The 21,649-nt window shown below is 39.5% G+C and overlaps 1 protein-coding gene across 3 annotated transcripts in view; it reads right to left on the bottom strand.

Annotated features, from left to right (window-relative positions):
• Positions 1–21,649, bottom strand: part of krt222 (keratin 222) — a 56,046-nt gene that overhangs the window by 9,552 nt on the left and 24,845 nt on the right. For all 3 annotated transcript variants that reach the window (XM_062027194.1, XM_062027196.1, XM_062027195.1), the window contains 2 exons: positions 17,648–17,773; positions 11,499–11,719 (listed from right to left, as the gene is read on the bottom strand). In XM_062027194.1, the coding sequence (XP_061883178.1) occupies positions 11,499–11,719; positions 17,648–17,773 (347 nt within the window). The remainder of the gene's footprint in view (positions 1–11,498; positions 11,720–17,647; positions 17,774–21,649) is intronic.

Genomic DNA, 21,649 nt, shown 5'->3' with positions numbered 1-21,649 from the left:
AAAAAAAAAAATGGATGGCAGATGCGTTTAAAGAACGTGACTCTTGTGTTTGGACGACAAGACTTCACTCTTAATTACAAAACTGTGAAATAGCAAGAGAATGTTGACCGGGAGTCCCCGAATATCCTTCATTCACTGGAACTCGCCTCAGTTTACAGCTTCCCTCGGATCCTTACTATTGGGGCTCCAGTACTATGGAATTAGTTAGAGATGCTACCTCAGTAGAAGCATTTAAGTCCCATCTTAAAAGTCATTTGTATACTGTAGCCTTTAAATAGACCCCCTTTTTAGACCAGTTGATCTGCCGTTTCTTTTCTGCTCGGCCCCCCTCTCCTTCGTGGAGGGGGGGGGGGGCACAGGTCCGGTGGCCATGGATGAAGTGCTGGCTGTCCAGAGTCGGGACCCGGGGTGGACCGCTCGCCTGTGCATCGGTTGGGGACATCCCTGCGCTGCTGACCTGTCTCTGCTCGGGATGGTCTCCTGCTGGCCCCACTATGGACTGGACTCTCACTATTATGTTAGATCCACTATGGACTGGACTCTCACACTATTATGTTAGATCCACTATGGACTGGACTCTCACTATTATGTTAGATCCACTATGCACTGGACTCTCACACTATTATGTTAAATCCACTATGGACTGGACTCTCACACTATTATGTTAGATCCACTATGGACTGGACTCTCACTATTATGTTAGATCCACTATGGACTGGACGCTCACTATTATGTTAGATCCACTATGGACTGGACTCTCACAATATTATGTTAGATCCACTATGGACTGGACTCTCACTATTATGTTAGATCCACTATGGACTGGACTCTCACTATCATGTTACATCCACTATGGACAGGACTCTCACACTATTATGTTACATCCACTATGGACTGGACTCTCACTATTATGTTAGATCCACTATGGACTGGACTCTCACACTATTATATTAGATCCACTATGGACTGGACTCTCACTATTATGTTAGATCCACTATGGACTGGACTCTCACACAATTATGTTTGATCCACTATGGACTGGACTCTCACTATTATTTTAAATCCACTATGGACTGGACTCTCACTATTATGTTAGATCCACTATGGACTGGACTCTCACTATTATTTTAGATCCACTATGGACTGGACTCTCACTATTATGTTAGATCCACTATGGACTGGACTCTCACACTATTATGTTGGATCCACTATGGACTGGACTCTCTCACTATTATGTTAGATCCACTATGGACTGGACTCACAATATTATGTTAGATCCACTATGGACTGGACTCTCACGCTATTATGTTAGCTCCACTATGGACTGGACTCTCACTATTATTTTAGATCCACTATGGACTGGACTCTCACACTATTATGTTGGATCCACTATGGACTGGACTAACACACTATTATGTTAGATCCACTATGGACTGGACTCTCACACTATTATGTTAGATCCACTATGGACTGGACTCACAATATTATGTTAGATCCACTATGGACTGGACTCACAATATTATGTTAGATCCACTATGGACTGGACTCTCACTATTATGTTAGATCCACTATGGACTGGACTCACAATATTATGTTAGATCCATTATGGATTGGACTCTCACTATTATTTTAGATCCACTATGGACTGGAATCTCACTATTATGTTAGATCTACTATGGACTGGACTCTCACTATTATTTTAGATCCACTACGGACTGGACTCTCACTATTATGTTAGGTCCACTATGGACTGGACTCTCACAATATTATGTTAGATCCACTATGGACTGGACTCTCACACTATTATGTTAGATCCACTATGGACTGGACTCACAATACTATGCTAGATCCACTCAACGTCCATTGCACCGGTCGCCCAGTGGCGAGGGTCCCCACATCTGCGGTCCCCTCCAAGGTTTCTCATTGTCCCATTGGGTTGAGTTTTTCCTTGCCCCAATGTGGGATCTGAGCCGAGGCTGTCGTTGGGGCTTGTGCAGCCCTTTGAGACACTCGTGATTTAGGGCTATGTAAATAAACATTGATTGACATTGATTGATACTCTCACATCTGCGATAGTTTGCCTCTTGGAGTGGACTAAAGCAGGGGTGTCAAACTCATTTTAGCCCAGGGGGAAAATCTACTCCCAAGTGGGCCGGACTGGTAAAATCACGGCATGATAACTTAAAAATAAAGACAATTTCAGATTGTTTGCTTTGTTTAAAAAATAGAACAAGCACAATCTAAAAACATACAAATCTTAATGTTTTTGTTTTTTTCCACTTACATGTTGCTGTTCATAGTAGTCTATCTTCATTTGTCGTGATTTATCATGTCTGATTTAATGATTTGATAATCTTCATCAGTCAAATAAGTTTTAAAATGCTCTTATTGGTGTAAAATTGTAATCTATCAGAAGATGTAATACATAATAATATCAAAATCCAATTACAGGATGTTGTTAATGTAATTTCCTCATTTTCCTTAACTGGTGTACTAGCATCATGTGGTTTATTTCTGTACACAGGTAGCATTATTTACAACAAAACTTGTGAATTGTGACTAATTTCATGAATTACACATGAAGTTAGAAGGGGATACATGTTATATCAGCATATTTATGTGCGCCCAGATAATGTGTCCCCAGTCCTCTATCTTAACCGGGCCCATAGCTCCGCCCCCTCTGAAGTCATGCGCACTCCTGCGGCAGGGGATACAAATAATTGCTATTGCGACATCCAGTGGACACATTTAAAAGGGCAGTTTTGTCAGAATAATGGTATCTAAGTTATCACAAAACTTTGTGTTACATTGAGTTCAGCTCGCCGCGTGAGAGGACAAAAGCTGTCTTTGATCCTACCAAGCAGAAGGCTTGTAAAACTCCACTGTGTAGGATGGGAAGCCACATGAAGGTGTTCTGTTTCTTTGATGTATTGTAATCCACGGAAAGATTTTGTCTTGACCCGAGATCTACAAAGCGGAGGGAAAGCATGACCTGCCCAAGCTCCAGGCACCTCTTCTTTGAACTGTTTTACGACCTTTTCTTTGAACCGACCTTTTCTTTGAACAGTTTTGTGACAGAGGCGATGGCTGTTTACGACCCCCGCCCCTTAGAAACAGCTGTCACCATGTAATCAGGGAAAGTCCAAATAAAAGAGGAGGCGTACAATCTTTCGTCAGAGCGTGGTGACACTGTGCAAGGGTACAGGTGCACGCGTTTCTCCTCAATTGAGCCAAATTTAATTCTGTCTCTGTTTAATTCCTTGCTTCTTGTCTTGTTTAATAGATGTCATCGGTGTTTGAACCTGACAAGTTTCTTTCAACCAAAAATGTCAGCTAATTTTAATACTTGGCAAAATCATCTTGCGGGGCGGATAAAACCTGTTCGTATGTTTGACACCCCTGGACTAAAGCAAAAATGTGCTGCTAAATATGCATTATACAACAGACTGTATAATGCATATGTTCCTTTTTGACTGTACTTGAATGTATAATAGACTGCATTTATATTATGCACATGTGAATAATTCTGTATAATAGACTGTATTTATATTATTCACATGTGAATAATGCTGCATAATAGACTGTATTTATATTATTCACATGTGAATAATGCTCTATAATAGACTGTATTTATATTATTCACATGTGAATAATGGTGTATAATAGACTGTATTTATATTATTCACATGTGAATAATGCTGTATGATAGACTGTATTTATATTATGCACATGTGAATAATGCTGTATAATAGACTGTATTTATATTATTCACATGTGAATAATGCTGCATAATAGACTGTATTTATATTATTCACATGTGAATAATGCTCTATAATAGACTGTATTTATATTATTCACATGTGAATAATGGTGTATAATAGACTGTATTTATATTATTCACATGTGAATAATGCTGTATGATAGACTGTATTTATATTATTCACATGTGAATAATGCTGTATAATAGACTGTATTTATATTATTCACATGTGAATAATGCTGTATAATAGACTGTATTCATATTATTCACATGGGAATAATGCTGTATAATAGACTGTATTTATATTATTCACATGTGAATAATGCTGTATAATAGACTGTATTTATATTATTCACATGTGAATAATGCTGTATAATAGACTGTATTCATATTATTCACATGTGAATAATGCTGTATGATAGACTGTATTTATATTATTCACATGTGAATAATGCTGTATAATAGACTGTATTTATATTATTCACATGTAAATAATGCTGTATAATAGACTGTATTTATATTATTCACATGTGAATAATGCTGTATAATAGACCGTATTTATATTATTCACATGTGAATAATGCTGTATAATAGACTGTATTTATATTATTCACATGTGAATAATGCTGTATAATAGACTGTATTTATATTATTCACATGTAAATAATGCTGTATAATAGACTGTATTTATATTATTCACATGTGAATAATGCTGTATAATAGACTGTATTTATATTATTCACATGTGAATAATGCTGTATAATAGACTGTATTTATATTATTCACATGTGAATAATGCTGTATAATAGACTGTATTTATATTATTCACATGTGAATAATGCTCTATAATGGACTGTATTTATATTATTCACATGTGAATAATGCTGTATGATAGACTGTATTTATATTATTCACATGTGAATAATGCTGTATAATAGACTGTATTTATATTATTCACATGTGAATAATGCTGTATAATAGACTGTATTCATATTATTCACATGTGAATAATGCTGAATGATAGACTGTATTTATATTATTCACATGTGAATAATGCTGTATAATACACTGTATTTATATTATTCACATGTGAATAATGCTGTATAATAGACTGTATTTATATTATTCACATGTGAATAATGCTGTATAATAGACTGTATTCATATTATTCACATGTGAATAATGCTGTATGATAGACTGTATTTATATTATTCACATGTGAATAATGCTGTATAATAGACTGTATTTATATTATTCACATGTGAATAATGCTGTATAATAGACTGTATTTATATTATTCACATGTGAATAATGCTCTATAATAGACTGTATTTATATTATTCACATGTGAATAATGCTGTATAATAGACTGTATTTATATTATTCACATGTGAATAATGCTGTATAATAGACTATATTTATATTATTCACATGTGAATAATGCTCTATAATAGACTGTATTTATATTATTCACATGTGAATAATGCTGTATAATAGACTGTATTTATATTATTCACATGTGAATAATGCTGTATAATAGACTGTATTCATATTATTCACATGTGAATAATGCTGTATGATAGAATGTATTTATATTATTCACATGTGAATAATGCTGTATAATAGACTGTATTTATATCATTCACATGTGAATAATGCTGTATAATAGACTGTATTTATATTATTCACATGTGAATAATGCTGTATAATAGACTGTATTTATATTATTCACACGTGAATAATGCTGTCAGTCCACACTTTTAACAAAGTTCGAGTATTAAACATCACTAGCACATAATAGTACAGTATATAACGGTAAAACACTGGTTTTAGTAAAGGAGACAAACAAGCACTCGTTCTTCTGGTAGCCCGAGCTTGACAGTGATGAATTTAAAAAAAATATGACATGTGTTTAGTGTCTGTACTGCATGTCGAGTTGATGGATGAAGACAAGGTTTGGTTCCCTGATGGTAACAGTAGTAACTACTGTACATCACAATCACAGCTTTGTCGTTAACAGCTGTTGCGCGTGCCGACGTCATCATTCTCGGGTACTCTGGCGGCTTCCTTCGCCCCAATGAAACACCAACGCCGGAGTTTTAAGCCCTTCCCACTCTGGAGGCTTTTCCCAAAAACCTTTGTTTATGACCTCTAAAAACGCCGTTTTCGTAGGAATAAAAGTCTGAAACGGCACATATCTTCACCGTTTCCAGCTAAAAGTGTTCTGTGGAGACACTTTGATTGATGGGTCCTGCTTTGTTGAGTTTGTACGTTGCTTCAAGCATCAACACGCCATGCTTGTCCCTTCAGGGTAAAGTCAGCATTATTTAGGCTATGTCTACACTAAGCCGGATAACCCCTTAAACTAATACTTTTTTAGTCTAAGCCTCGTTTCAGCCACACTAAATCAGCGTTTAATGTCCCCCTCCTCGGACAATTTTCTACACGGGTAAGCGCGCCGTGTATTTCTTGAATCTCCGGCTCTTAGCTCTGAATGGACTCATTGATCGTTTACAAACTGAGTTCGGAGAGGAAGTGAAGTCAGAAAGCCAGCTTGATAACAACCCGTTCGGTAACTCGGCGGCAACCACTAGAAAGATGGAGGCGAATCATCACTAGCGACGCTGAGATCCTTATTAATGTGTTCGTTACGTCTCGTCTCCATTACTGTAACGTATTATTTTCGGGCCTCCCTATGTCTAGCATTAAAAGATTACAGTTGGTACAAAATGCGGCTGCTAGACTTTTGACAAGAACAAGAAAGTTTGATCATATTACGCCTATACTGTATATACCTTTATATACATAAATACATATACATACCTATACTGGCTCACCTGCACTGGCTTCCTGTGCACTTAAGATGTGACTTTAAGGTTTTACTTCTTACATATAAAATACTACACGGTCTAGCTCCATCCTATCTTGCCGATTGTATTGTACCATATGTCCCGGCAAGAAATCTGCGTTAATAGAACTCCGGCTTGTTAGTAATTCCCAGAGCCCAAACAAAGTCTGCGGGCTATAGAGCGTTTTCTATTCGGGCTCAAGTAGATGCTACCTCAGTAGAAGCATTTAAGTCCCATCTTAAAACTCATTTGTATACTGTAGCCTTTAAATAGACCCCCCTTTAGACCAGTTGATCTGCCGTTTCTTTTCTGCTCTGCCCCCCTCTCCTTCGTGGAGGGGGGGGGCACAGGTCCGGTGGCCATGGATGAAGTGCTGGCTGTCCAGAGTCGGGACACAGGGTGGACCACTCGTCTGTGCATCGGTTGGGGACGTCTCTGCGCTGCTGACCAGTCTCCGCTCGTGATGGTCTCCTGCTGGCCCCACTATGGACTGGACTCTCACAATATTATGTTAGATCCACTATGGACTGGACTCTCACTATTATGTTGGATCCACTATGGACTGGACTCTCACTATTATGTTAGATCCACTATGGACTAGACTCTCACACTATTATGTTAGATCCACTATGGACTGGACTCTCACTATTATGTTAGATCCACTATGGACTAGACTCTCACTATTATGTTAGATCCACTATGGACTGGACTCTCACTATTATGTTAGATCCACTATGGACTAGACTCTCACACTATTATGTTAGATCCACTATGGACTGGACTCTCACTATTATGTTAGATCCACTATGGACTGGACTCTCACTATTATGTTAGATCCACTATAGACTGGACTCTCACAATATTATGTTAGATCCGCTATGGACTGGACTCTCACTATTATGTTAGATCCACTATGGACTGGACTCTCACTATTATGTTAGATCCACTATGGACTAGACTCTCACACTATTATGTTAGATCCACTATGGACTGGACTCTCACTATTATGTTAGATCCACTATGGACTAGACTCTCACAATATTATGTTAGATCCACTCAACGTCCATTGCACCGGTCGCCCAGGGGGGGGGTCCCCGCATCTGCGGTCCCCTCCAAAGTTTCTCATTGTTATCCCATTGGGTTGAGTTTTTTCTTGCCCTGATGTGGGATCTGAGCCGAGGATGGTGTTGTGGCTTGTGCAGCCCTTTGAGACGCTTGTGATTTAGGGCTATATAAGTAAACATTGATTGATTGATCATCCAGACATGCCCGTGTTTCTCCTTCTTCTACATGTACAGACGCTTTTGGAAATCACACATCTGTACCTTAAGAGAAGGAAACGGGCGTTTGCAGCTATTTGGGATACAACACATCTCAGACGGCAACATGGCAATGTTGAGCGACGGTTTTGGATAAGCCCTGGAAGAACGGCAGCTTGGTGGGATAAGTTTGTGAACGAGTGTGTCGTGTCAGAGGAATGGCAAGAGAACTTTCGAATGTCCAGGTCAGCTGTGATTGTACTTAGCGAAAAACTTTGTCCATTTGTCGAAGGACAGACAACGACAATGCGTGGACGAGGGAAGACTACGAAAAATGGCGAATGCATTTGCATTGGCAAAGCAGACTGTCAGTTATTGTCTAGCGATTACTCAACGTCTAGTTTTGTACTCCATAACTATTGTAAAAGCCATGAAGTGGTTGCGGCCGTCAAGTACAACCGCCAATTACAACCTACAAGCCCAGTGTCCTGTTGTTGGTTGTTGTAAAGGGTTCTTTATCACATTGTTTACTTACACACGTCCATTAAAGATACGATTCATGTATGACGGCTCAGGTGTGGTTCACTACAATAGTCTAACAGCTGCTGATGGTGAGGCAAACAAGGTTTACAGTTAAAAGAAATGTGGCGATAGTCTACATTGAAACACAGGGTAAGGATACACTTCCAGGTCAGAGATGACTATGACGTGTGCATTTTGTTGCATACACATACTAGATCGCGTTGAGTCGGTGAATGGAGGGGGCAGGGGGTCTTGAACGGTGGGATTGTTGTGTGTGGACACGGATAAGGTTAGGTGGGATTTACCCTGGGTAACCTTATCCGGCTTAGTGTAAAAGGGGCCTTAGTGACAGCCCCGGTATAATTTCCTAAATTAGGAAGCTTAGGAATGTTGAACATGCCGGTTGGCCTCCAACAACTCTTGGAAACGCCACAGGAAAATTTGACAAGGCTGGTGACTGTCACACCTGGGTGAAGTCTTGTCTGGGTTTCGTCTGGTTTCATGTTGTCTTGTCATTTCTTGCTTTATTTTGAAATGCTGCCTCTCCCTCTCGTTTCAGACCACTTGCCCTTCCTCCTGTATCACTGGTCTGACGTCTTTCCTGATTGCCTGATTGTGCCCACCTGTGTCACCCTCCCTCATGTGTATAAATGTCTCGTATCTTCTTGTGCGTACCTCCAGCGTTCCTTTGCCACGGTATTATCCACAGCTATAGCCACGTTTTGTATACCTTTTTGGATCCACGAGAGTATTTTGGTTTGAAAGTTTTGCCAGGTAAGATTAGCTTCCTAGCATCGCCTCCATTGGATCGCCTTTTGTTCCACCTTTTGTTCCACCTAGTAGTTTTTGTTCATAGCACCTTTTTCCCTCCAGAGCGTTTTGAGTTATTGATATTTTTAGTAAGTTTAGTGGTCAGGTGAGGTCTGGTTTGATAGCCTGTTTTTGTTTCTCCCTTTTTAACCCCTGCCCTGTTCAGGATAAATATCTGTTTCTGAAAATCTTGCATCTGTGTTCAGAGTCCTGTTCTGGTCGTGCCAGTGACCAGCTTTAGGAGGAGATGTGCACCCTTTACTGAGGTCTATGACTAGTGAAAGTGGACTATCTGAGGTAAATAAGAGAGGAACATAACACTCAGAGAAAAGAAGGCACACTGACGAAGACACTGTCGAAACCGGACTGTGTTTGATAGCGCCTACGCAGTTTATATTAAAATTATTAGAAGGACACGAGTGTTGATGGCCTTGCTTTTTCTACAAGTACACTTTTTGCCATCCACTTTATTTTTGTGTTATTAAGTTATTTGGAGAGTGTGTGTTTTTCCTGTATTTTGTACTACGCACATAACACCCCCCAATTAAACAACTCAGACGTGTTGCATCACTGGGGTTGCAAAATTACGGGAATATTCAAAGTTGGAAACCATCCGTGGGAATAAACAATAATATAAGGGAATTAACGGGAATTAATGGGAAAGTAATGGGAATAAACATTGAATGCAACATGCTAGATCTTGCAGCATGATTATTAGCTCAAACAACCTGATTTAATGCAAATTCCGTTGAATTTCAACCCTGAACTGTGCATTCCTCCATCACATGTGCAGTGCATTCTTCCATCACATGCGCAGATAATTCCCAGCATGCTACACACTACAGCAGGGCTATTGATATGACTATAACTCATTTGTATACTCTAGCCTTTAAATAGACTCCCTTTTTAGACCAGTTGATCTGCCGTTTCTTTTCTTTTCTTTTCTCCTCTGCTCCCCTCTCCCTTATGGAGGGGGAGTTGCACAGGTCCGGTGGCCACGGATGAAGTGCTGGTTGTCCAGAGTCGGGACCCGGGGTGGACCGCTAGCCTGTGCATCGGTTGGGGACATCTCTACGCTGCTTACCCGTCTCCGCTCGGGATGGTTCCTGCTGGCCCCACTATGGACTGGACTTTCGCTGATGTGTTGGATCCGCTGTGGACTGGACTTTCACAATAGTATGTCAGACCCACTCGACATCCATTGCTTTCGGTCTCCCCTAGAGGACGGGGGGGGGGTTACCCACATATGCGGTCCTCTCCAAGGTTTCTCATAGTCATTCACATTGACATCCCACTGGGGTGAATTTTCCTTGCCCGTATGTGGGCTCTGTACCGAGGATGTCGTTGTGGCTTGTACAGCCCTTTGAGACACTTGTGATTCAGGGCTATATAAATAAACATTGATTGATTGATTGATTGATATTGAGGCCACACTAGTATTTGAGCCCAAGGACTTCATCCAGTCAGGTAAGTGTTGATGATATTACTGGGGTAAATATATTTGATCTATGGTATTTAAGTTTAATAGAGGTGTAATTGCTTGTTACTGTATGACTGTAGACTACTCCAGCAGACTTCCACTCAAGCTAGCTAGCTGTTCCTGTGCTTGTTAAATGATTTTGGGGCCAATATCTCTAGCTAGCTAGGTTTATGTACCACCACAGTCTCATAACGAACCGAAAATATTTCTCCGTTAGCCGTGATGCTAATTTTCTCTATGTTAAATCCCATTAATTTATGCTAACAACATTAGCGATCCGAATTTACCTTTTTTGTGATCTGTAAAGTTCAACCAGCAATTACTAAATCAAAAGGTGTAGTTTCCTCTGCCTTCTGTTCTGCTAGCCATACAAGAATGTAGGTTATAGTTTGATTTAGCATGCTGATTGAGTGTTCATTTATTCATCTAGCCTATTTCTATTCATTTGTCCATCAGTCAAATATTTTTAAAGACTACTCCAATTGTTGAGCTGACTATTTATATCTGTGTGTGGCATTGCATTAGTGTTTTACAAGCTTCTCATCTTATTCTACAGAATAAGATGGACGGTGTCCAACTTCGAATAATCAAAAAATGGTCACAATCTCCAAACTTCCCTAGCTTAACTTCCCGTGGTAAATTTCCGGAAAGTTTCCGGAAATTTACCGAAAACATTCCACCCCTTTGCAACCCTAAGCATCACAGAATCAAATTCAAAGGTTGGATTGTTTTGGTGTGTGTACGAGTGTGTGCATGCTTGAGTTGTTGCGGGCGCAGCATTGTTGTTGTTAGAGCGGTTACCACAGTCTCCACCTTACCTGCCTTCTTCCCCTTCCAGCAGTCTTCTGTAAGTGGAAATCTCTCGCTCCAGCCTTATCTTGGTGTCGAGCATCTGGCTGTGGCGTTGACGCTGGGTGGCCAGTCCGCCCCTCACCTCCTCCAGCTCGCTCTCCAGCCCAGTGATCACCTGGGAAAGTTCCTGCAGCTGGGTGGAGTACAGCTGCTGGCTCTGCTGCAGGGAGTTTTCCAGGCCTTTCTCCTGGACAAGAAGAAAGAGTCAATAAACATATACTTTTGTAGTGTGGTCGTGTTATGGGCGATGAGCCAAGGAGATGCCAAGAGAAATCGTCAAACAAAAAGCTTTATTTGTTTCAGCCAGCCTCAGACAGGACCTGAATCTCTTTCCTGTAGACCTCAACTCTTTCTGGGTCTAGTCTTGGTGCCGGGCAGTCTGGCCAACACCCAGTTTGTTGCTTTACCAATCAGCCTATTTTCTGTGATCAGTTTGATCCCTATCCTCTGCCCCTATCTGTGGTGCTTCCTACCAAATGTTGCTAATGTCTTTATTATCTCTCCTAAAGCCCAACTGCTGTTGTCCCTTAAGATCCTCAATGTCTTGGGGTGGTAAACCCCCTCTCTGGACAAGCTGTGTTTGACATATGCACTGTTGATCTTAGTAGAATAATCCACCAAAGGATATATATATATATGAATGAATGAATGAATGAATGAAATAAGTTTATTTCGGTCATATGATCAACCATTAACCATTTTGTGTGACAGTACAGTACAAATTATACATATATAACAATCATACACATTTACACACAAAAAGAAAAGAAAAGAAAAAGCATGACCGAAAAAGGAATAGGCTGAAGCCAAGGCTTATATTTGCCTATCCTATACCTTCACTGAAAATAAGATTACCTGGAACATCAACATTAAAAAGAAAAAAAAAATCAATGGGATGAAAGTAATCGTTGCTATATTTTATAATTTTCAATTATTTCACCTTTCAATGTTTTCTTAAACCTTAACAAAGAAGTACATGTCTTCAACTCATCACTGAGCTTGTTCCACCATTTAACTCCTAAAACTGAAATACATTTGTATTTTGTATTTGTTCTTGCTTTACATATTTCGAAAACCAATATCCCCCGTAAATTATAGTTTACTCCTCTTAATTGAAATAACCTAAGAATACAAGCTGGAAGGCTGTTGTTCTTTACTCGAAACATAATTTCCATTGTTTTTAAAAACACAATATCTGAAAATTTTAACACATTAGAACTTATAAATAATGGATTGGTATGTTCATAGTAGCACGCTTTGTGTATTATTCTAATGACCCTTTTTTGAAGTTTAATTATTGGGTCTACGTTTGTTTTATAAACATTTCCCCAAACTTCAACACAATATGTTAAATATGGAAAAATAAAAGAATAATATAACATATGCAAACATTTCTTATTCAGCATGTGTTTTACTTTATAAAGAATAGCAATGGATTTGGATATTTTTCCCTTTATATATTCAATATGCGGTTTCCAACATAATTTATGATCAATTATTATTCCCAAGAATTTAGTTTCATATACTCTATCAATTTCCACTTGATTTAATTTTAATTTTGCTTCACAGTTTGTCCTTGCACCACTAAACACCATAAACTTAGTTTTCTTATCATTTAATGATAACTTATTAATATCAAACCATTTTTTTAGCTGAATCAACTCAACCTCTATTATCCTCAACACTTCCTTCAAGTCTTCTCCTGAACAATATACATTTGTATCATCTGCAAACATAATAAATTTCAATTTATTAGACACTGAACAAATATCATTTAAATATAGTATAAATAACTTAGGTCCCAATACCGAGCCTTGTGGCACCCCACAAGTTACTCTTCTTGGCTGTGATTTAGTCTTATTAATTTCCACATATTGAGATCTATTGATTAAATAACTACTTAACCACTGTTGTGAAACACCTCTTATGCCATAGTTTTCCAATTTTTGCAGAAGTAAGGAATGATCGATTGTGTCAAAAGCTTTACATAAGTCAATAAATACTCCAACGGTGTGTTGCTTCTTTTCTATTGCTGTAGCTACGTTTTCTACAAAGTCCATCACTGCTAGGGATGTAGATCGATTACTCCTGAAGCCATACTGCTGATCATTCAGTAGCTCATGTTTGTCAATGAACTGATCAAGTCTATTTACAAATCATTTCTCAAGAATTTTTGCAAATTGAGGTAGTAGAGACACAGGTCTATAATTTGAGACCATGTGTTTATCACCATTTTTATAAATTGGAATAACTTTAGCAATTTTCATTTTGTCAGGAAAAGTTCCAGTTGATAAAGATTTATTACATATATAAGTAAACGGCTTCAGGACACAATCCACCACTTCTTTAACAAGTGACATATCCACGTTGTTACCATCGACAGATTTTTTGTTTTTAAACTTTCTGACCACTTCTAACACATCACTTTCACAAACTCCGCCAAGAAACATTGAATTTTTAATGTCAGATACACGCTTGAACTTTTTCTCATCATTCATATTAAAATTTATATTTTTTGCCAAATTTGGGCCAACATTCACAAAAAACTTATTGAATTCCTCAGCTATTTCTTCTATATTTTCAATAATTGAGTTGTCATCTTTTACCAGATAAGCTGTAAAATCCTTTTTGCTAGATTTTTTAATCATTGTATTAAGCACATTCCAGGTTTCAATGATATTATTTTTATGTTTATGCAGCAATTGTTCATAATAGTTTTTTTGTTGCAGCCTTATGATACATGTCAATCTGTTTTTATACTTTTTATATTTGTCCTCATTTTCTGTTGTTCGATGCTTAATAAATTCCTTGTAAAGCCTTTTTTTTTTTTACAGGCTTTTACTAAACCCCCTGTTATCCATGGTTTCTCCCTCTTTTTAGTATTTTGCTTATATTCTCTCAATGGACAATGATGGTCATAAAGTGTCAGTATATAAGAAAATTGTACCTGATATAATTAACCTCAGTAGTGCATACAATATTTGTGTCTTTAGGTTATTAAGTCTATTGAGAACCATGTAAAAAAAAAAACTGGTAGGGGAGGTGTGGCTCGGTTGCTAGAGCAGCCATGCCAGCAACTTGAGGGTTCCAGGTTCCATCCCCGCTTCCGCCATCCTAGTCACTGCCGTTGTGTCCTGGGGCAAGATACTTCACCCACCCGCGCCCAGTGCCACCCACACTGGTTTAAATGTAACTTAGATAATGGGTTTGAGGCCCTAGAGAAAAGCGCTATACAAACATAATTCACTTCACTACCCAAGTCCAGTCAATTTTATTTTTATCGCGCCAATTCAAGGTTAATTTCAAGAGATATAAAGCAAGTCGAGGCTCTGCGGGGCGACAGAGGGACAGTGTTGAGGGACAAAGGTATTCTGGCCAAAGAGCTCAGTTTTTGTTTCATCTGACCACAGAACTTTCCTCCAGAAGGGCTTATCTTTGTCCATGATATGTCAGATGAAACAAAACAATACCCTATATTGCAGTTTTGCATATGCATCCTTGTTTATGGATGTATGTTATATTGTCTTTTTATTCCAGCGAGTAAATCCATTTTGGGGGGGATTGAGGGGAATATTATGATGCGTTCAAGAGTCTTACGGCCTGAGGGAAGAAGCTGTTACAGAACCTGGAGGTTCTGCTTCGGAGGCTGCAGAACCTCTTTTTAGAGTCCAGCAGTGAAAACAGTCCTCGGTGGGGGTGGGAGGAGTCTTTGCAAATTAGATACACAGACTGTATCTCACGACACACTAGACACAGTGGTTGAAAAACACTAATGTAGATTAATTTTTAAAAAGCGGCCCTCTGAAAGCTTCCATTCCTGCGACGTGACCCTCAATGAAAATGAGTTTGACACCCCTGCAGTAGACGTTTAAAGTGACCGATCAGAAAAGTTGATTGAATGCCTGGTCCTAAGTGCCAGAAGGATTGACAGAAGCGTGTAGGGAAAAAGAAAGATACAATGCAACACAATGCTATCAAAAAGATGCCTCGCAAGTGAAAACAGAGTACCGTAATTTCCGGACTATAAGCCGCTACTTTTCCCCCTCGTTCTGGTCCCTGCGGCTTATACAAGGGTGCGGCTTATTTACGGCCTGTTCTTCTCCGACACCGACGAAGAGGATTTCGGTGGTTTTAGTACGCAGGAGGAAGACGATGACACAATGATTAAAGACTGACTTTTCATATACCGGTAGGCTGGTTATTTTGATAACGTACATGCGAGCACTTTGTATTACTTTGCACCGTTGTATTATTTGTACTCTGCACGAATGCTGTTCGCCATGTCAAAGATGTGAAAGTTTGATTGAATGATCGAAAGATTTATTGTTAATAAATGGGACGCTTTGCGTTCCCAAACAGTCATCTCTGTCCCGACAATCCCCTCCGTGGTAGCAGGAACCCCTATATACTACGCTAATTACACATCAAAACCCTGCGGCTTATAGTCGGGTGCGGCTTATATATGGTGCAATCTGTATTTTCCCCTAAATTTAGCTGGTGCGGCTTATAGTCAGGTGCGGCTTATAGTCCGGAAATTACGGTACACACAAGAGTAAAATGAGTCTGAGCGTGTACGCGCAATGACACCCCTCCTCAACTGTCTATGCGACGTCAAGGCTTGGTTAGCCCAGAATTTTTTTATAATGAATGAGGGATAAACGGAAATTTCAGTTTTTGGTCCGGCCCTCACTGACTTGGGACCATTGCAAAATTATGTGCGTCCCAAAGTCACCAGCCTTGGTGTCACTATAGACAGCGATTTTAAACTTGACAAACAAGTCAATGGCGTTTTAAAATCGTGTTTTTATCATCTTCGTCTTTTAGCATAGGTAAAACCGTTTTTATCTTTGAACCCTTTTGAACAAGTGGTGCATGCTTTTATTTCAAGTGGCCTGGACTACTGCAATGCACTTTATGCTGGCATTAGCCAAAAAGCTCTCTCCCGGTTGCAGTTGGTCCAGAACGCGGCAGCACGACTTTTAACAGGGGCCAGGAAACGCCAGCATATAACCCCAATTCTTCAGAGTTTGCACTGGCTCCCTGTTCATTTTAGAATCGATTTTAAAACCTTGCTGTTTGCTTTTAAAGCTTTACATGGACTGGCACCTCATTATATCTCGGACCTCATCCAAATGTACACTCCTGCGCGCGCTCTGAGGTCCGAGAGCCAGCTCAAGCTTGTGGTGCCCAGGACGAGACTTAAAACCAGGGGAGACAGGGCCTTCTCTGAGGTCGGCCCTACACTCTGGAACACTCTGCCCCTCCATGTTCAAACTGTTCCCACAGTGGAGTGTTTTAAGTCTTGTCTTGAGACCCACTTTTATTCTTTAGCTTTTAACACTACGTGAGTTGTGTGGTCCTCTGTGGTCCTCTGTGTTTTTAAAATTATAATTACTATATACACTACCGTTCAAAAGTTTGGGGTCACATAGAAATGTCCTTATTTTTGAAGGAAAAGCACTGTACTTTTCAATGAAGATAACTTTAAACTAGTCTTAACTTTAAAGAAATACACTCTATACATTGCTAATGTGGTAAATGACTATTCTAGCTGCAAATGTCGGGTTTTTGGTGCGATATCTACATAGGTGTATAGAGGCCCATTTCCAGCAACTATCACGCCAGTGTTCTAATGGTACAATGTGTTTGCTCATTGGCTCAGAAGGCTAATTGATGATTAGAAAACCCTTGTGCAATCATGTTCACACATCTGAAAACAGTTTAGCTCGCTACAGAAGCTACAAAACTGACCTTCCTTTGAGCAGATTGAGTTTCTGGAGCATCACATTTGTGGGGTCAATTAAACGCTCAAAATGGCCAGAAAAAGAGAACTTTCATCTGAAACTGGACAGTCTATTCTTGTTCTTAGAAATGAAGGCTATTCCACAAAATTGTTTGGGTGACCCCAAACTTTTGAACGGTGGTGTAAATAAAGTGGATTGGATTGATTTTTTTTGTTGCCATTTTACAGTCCCACAACCACAGCAACGAGTCTCATCACCATTGACGACGACCAGATTAACGCAGAGGTGCAACGGTGCCGCTGCCGGACGCAACTCCAGAATCAGAGATCACCACCCACAAGGGAGAGAAAAGTGTGCTTGTGTTTCCTTACCAAGGCATACAGGGTCTCCATCTCCACCTGAAGGGCGAGCCACTGCCTCCGGGCCTCAGCCAGCTCAGCCCGTGCCTCCCTCAGAGCATTGCTGCCCAGGTTAATCTGGGCCCATGCCGCTTCCTCCTGGGTGAGATGAAAGTAAATAAGGGTAAAAAAAAACGGTAGGTAATGCAAAAAAGAAACAAAAAAGACCAAACAGTTCCCTCTGGCAACTGAGTAAAAAAAGTGCAAGTCAGCACAGGTTCTGCTCTTGATTGTGTAGATGACCTTCCAGTTTGCATGTACACAAAGTAGTGCCAGCTGTGTTGACACACTCTACAGCTGACGTCATTTTCACACCCTCTTAAAAGGCTGAAGCGCTTGGGACGGTATAGCTCGGTTGGTAGAGTGGCCGTGCCATCAACCTGAGGGTTGCAGGTTCGATCCCCGCTTCCGCCATCCTAGTCACTGCCGTTGTGTCCTTGGGCAAGACACTTTACCCACCTGCTCTCAGTGCCACCCACACTGCTTTAAATGTAACTTAGATATTGGGTTTTCACTATGTAAAGCGCTTTGAGTCACTAGAGAAAAGCGCTATATAAATATAATTCACTTCACTTCAATTCACTTCACTTCATGTTTTGACACTTGAAAGTAAAAACATGACTAGGAAAGAGAGAGAGCGGAGTCCTCAACCAGGCCCGATAGGGAAAAAGTCCTCAATCTAAACGGTGTCACCCCGAAAAGCTTATCACTTATCCTTTATCCCATTTCAGTTCAGTTCAGTTTATGTTAGAATAATTGTAAGTTATCACAAAAAACTTGGTGTTGAAATGAGTTCCAGGCAAAAGGACAGGGGCTGTCTTTGAGGCCTACCAAGAGTAAGGCTCGTAAAAATTCCACTGTGTAAGGGGGAGAGCCACATGAAGGGTTTTCTGTTTTCTCTCATGTATGGTAATCAACAGAAGGATGTTGTTCTGGCCCAAGGACTTCAAAGCGGAGAGATGACAGGATCTGCCCAATTTCCAGACGAACTCTTTTTGAACTATTTTATGGACCTCTTTTTGAACTATTTTACGAACCCTTTTTGAACTGACCTTTTCTGTGAATTGTTTGCAACCTTTTCTGTGAACTTTTTGCGACCTTTGTCCTTTGGAAACAGCCTTGGCCATGTGGTCGGGGAGGGTCCAAAGTAAAAGAAGGAGGCGTTCAATCTTTTGGCAGAGCGTCCTGGAGATTGTAGAAGGATACAATGTCCGGGCGACTCTCCTCAATATATTGAGTCCAAATTGGATTCTGTCTCTGTTTAATTCTTTGCCTTTTGTCTTGTTTAATAGATGTCATCAGTGTTTGAACCTGACAGTTTATTTGGAACATGCATACGATACAATGTAAGGCATCGCACGATTCCAGTCGTTTCATAACAGCACGCCCGAAAAGGAGTAGGAAGAAGCAGAGCTTATTTAATCCTACCCCTTTTTCATACCGTAGCAATTTTATCCCATTTCCTTGTTCTCTGTAACAGAACAGTGAACAAATGAACAATTAATAAATAATATGCCATAGTAAGCATACAAATATTAAATACATAAATAATCTTTGTCTCATTAAAAAAAAAAAAAAGAAAAACAAGGGTTCAAGATGTTCTTGTAGTTTGAACAGTCTCTTAAACTGAATCATATCGGTGCTTTATTTGACTTATTTGGTTAATCCGTTCCGTAATTGAATTCCACATACAGATATGCTAAAGGTTTTTAGTGTTGTACGAGCATACAAAGGTTTTCAATTAGATTTTCCTCTAAGGTTGTATTTCTCCTCTTTTGTTGAGAAGAATTGTTGTACATTCTTGGGTAGCAGGTTATAGTTTGCTTTGTACATCATTTTAGCTGTTTGCAAATGCACCGAATCATTGAATTCCAATAATTGTGATTCAATAAATAAAGGGTTTGTATGTTCTCTATATCCAACATTATGTATTATTCTAATTGTTGCGGGTCCCAAACTCTGGAACCATGTGAGACAGGCCCCTTCTTTGGCTATTTTTTAAGACCCTTCTTAAAACCCATTTTTATTCACTGGCTTTTAACCCAGCATGAGACTTTAAACTGTTTTTTTTTTACTTTTTTAACTGTTTTTAACTGTTTTTAACTTTTTAACTGCTTTTTATCTAACATATTGTTCTTAGGATAATTTGTATTTGCTTTTTCAGTGTGTATTTTACTTCTGTTTTAAATGTTATTTTTTAGTCTGTCCTTTGCCTCTATTTTTTTGTGGTGTACAGCAGTGGTCCCCAACCTTTTTGTACGTGCGGACCGGTCAATGCTTGAAAATTTGTCACACGGACCGGGGGGGTGGGGGGGTGTGTAGTAAAAATATTTTTTTTTTTTTTTTTTTTTTTTTTTGTCATAAAGAAATACAATTTGATTGATTGATTGAGACTTTTATTAGTAGGTTGCACAGTGAAGTACATATTCCGTACAATTGACCACTAAATGGTAACACCCGAATAAGTTTTTCAACTTGTTTAAGTCGGGGTCCACTTAAATTGATTCATGATACAGATATATACTATCATATATACTATCATCATAATACAGTCATCACACAAGATAATCACATTGAATTATTTACATTATTTACAATCAGGGGTGTGGAGGGGGGGGTGGGGGGGGGGTATGGACATCAAGTAGTGGACATAGAGAGAGAGAGAGAGAGAGAGAGAGAGAGAGAGAGAGAGAGATCAGAAGGCATAAGAAAAAGAAAAAGTATCTGCATTTGATTGTTTACATTTGATTATTAGCAATCCGGGGAGGGTGTTAGGTTAGGGTTGTAGCTGCCTGGAGGTGAACTTTTATTGCGGTTTTGAAGGAGGATAGAGATGCTCTTTCTTTTATACCTGTTGGGAGCGCATTCCACATTGATGTGGCATAGAAAGAGAATGAGTTAAGACCTTTGTTAGTTCGGAATCTGGGTTTAACGTGGTTAGTGGAGCACCCCCTGGTGTTGTGGTTATGGCGGTCATTTACGTTAAGGAAGTAGTTTGACATGTACTTCGGTATCAGGGAGGTGTAGCGGATTTTATAGACAATCATGTGTGCTTACGGACTGCATCCCTGCAGACGGTATTGATTTATATTGATATATAATGTATATATTGTGTTTTTTATGTTGATTTAATTTAAAAAAAAAAAAAATAATAATAATAATTTTTTTTTTTTTTTTAATTTCTTGTGCGGCCCCGGCCCGGTACCAATCGGTTCACGGACCGGTACCGGGCCGCGGTCCGGTGGTTGAGGACCACTGGTGTACAGCCCTTTGTTCTTCAACTGTTGTTGTTTTTAAAGGGCTTTATAAATACAGTTGGTATGGTATGGTATGGTATGGTATCTTTTTTGTAACACTGTTTTGTAGTTATTTCTGTCACGACGAGGGGGGTTTCGCAGCTTACTGCGAGGATTGTTCTCCCGGGATGCAATCGGACTTTTCCGGACAAAGGTAGCAGGTAGGAACACATTTATTATTAATCTAACTACACAGGACAAAAGACAGGAACTAAAACCAAAGGAAAGCGTGCCGATTGCACGAGAGGCTAAGGAACATAAAACTTAACGCAGGAAACATAACACTTGGACTGAACTATGGACATTGAAAACAACTAACCAAACTACGGCATAGAACGAACGAGACTTACTGCAGCATGAATGAAGCAATGGCACGAAACGAGCATGAAAAGAGCAATGTCGCCAGGTCGACTAACTGGCAAAGACAGGCTTAAATAATAGTCTCTTGATTAGAGCAAGTGCGTGTCCCGAACACATGAGGCAGGTGAAACTAATAAGTCGCCATGGTAACTAAACAAACAAGGGAGCGCAAACAGGAACTAAAAGAGTCCAAAACAAACAAAAAATAACAAAAACATAATCCAGACCACAGATCATGACAATTTCCCCATATTTCTGCACAATAACTCAGATATGTAACACTAGTGAGCAGTAGAGAATCTGTGATTTTTGGTCTAGA

The sequence above is a fragment of the Entelurus aequoreus genome, linkage group LG18, assembly GCF_033978785.1.
Source record: "Entelurus aequoreus isolate RoL-2023_Sb linkage group LG18, RoL_Eaeq_v1.1, whole genome shotgun sequence".
Classification (NCBI taxonomy): Eukaryota; Metazoa; Chordata; class Actinopteri; order Syngnathiformes; family Syngnathidae; genus Entelurus; species Entelurus aequoreus.
Note: the sequence above shows the minus strand (reverse complement) of the source record. Positions and strands in the feature narration are given on the sequence as shown.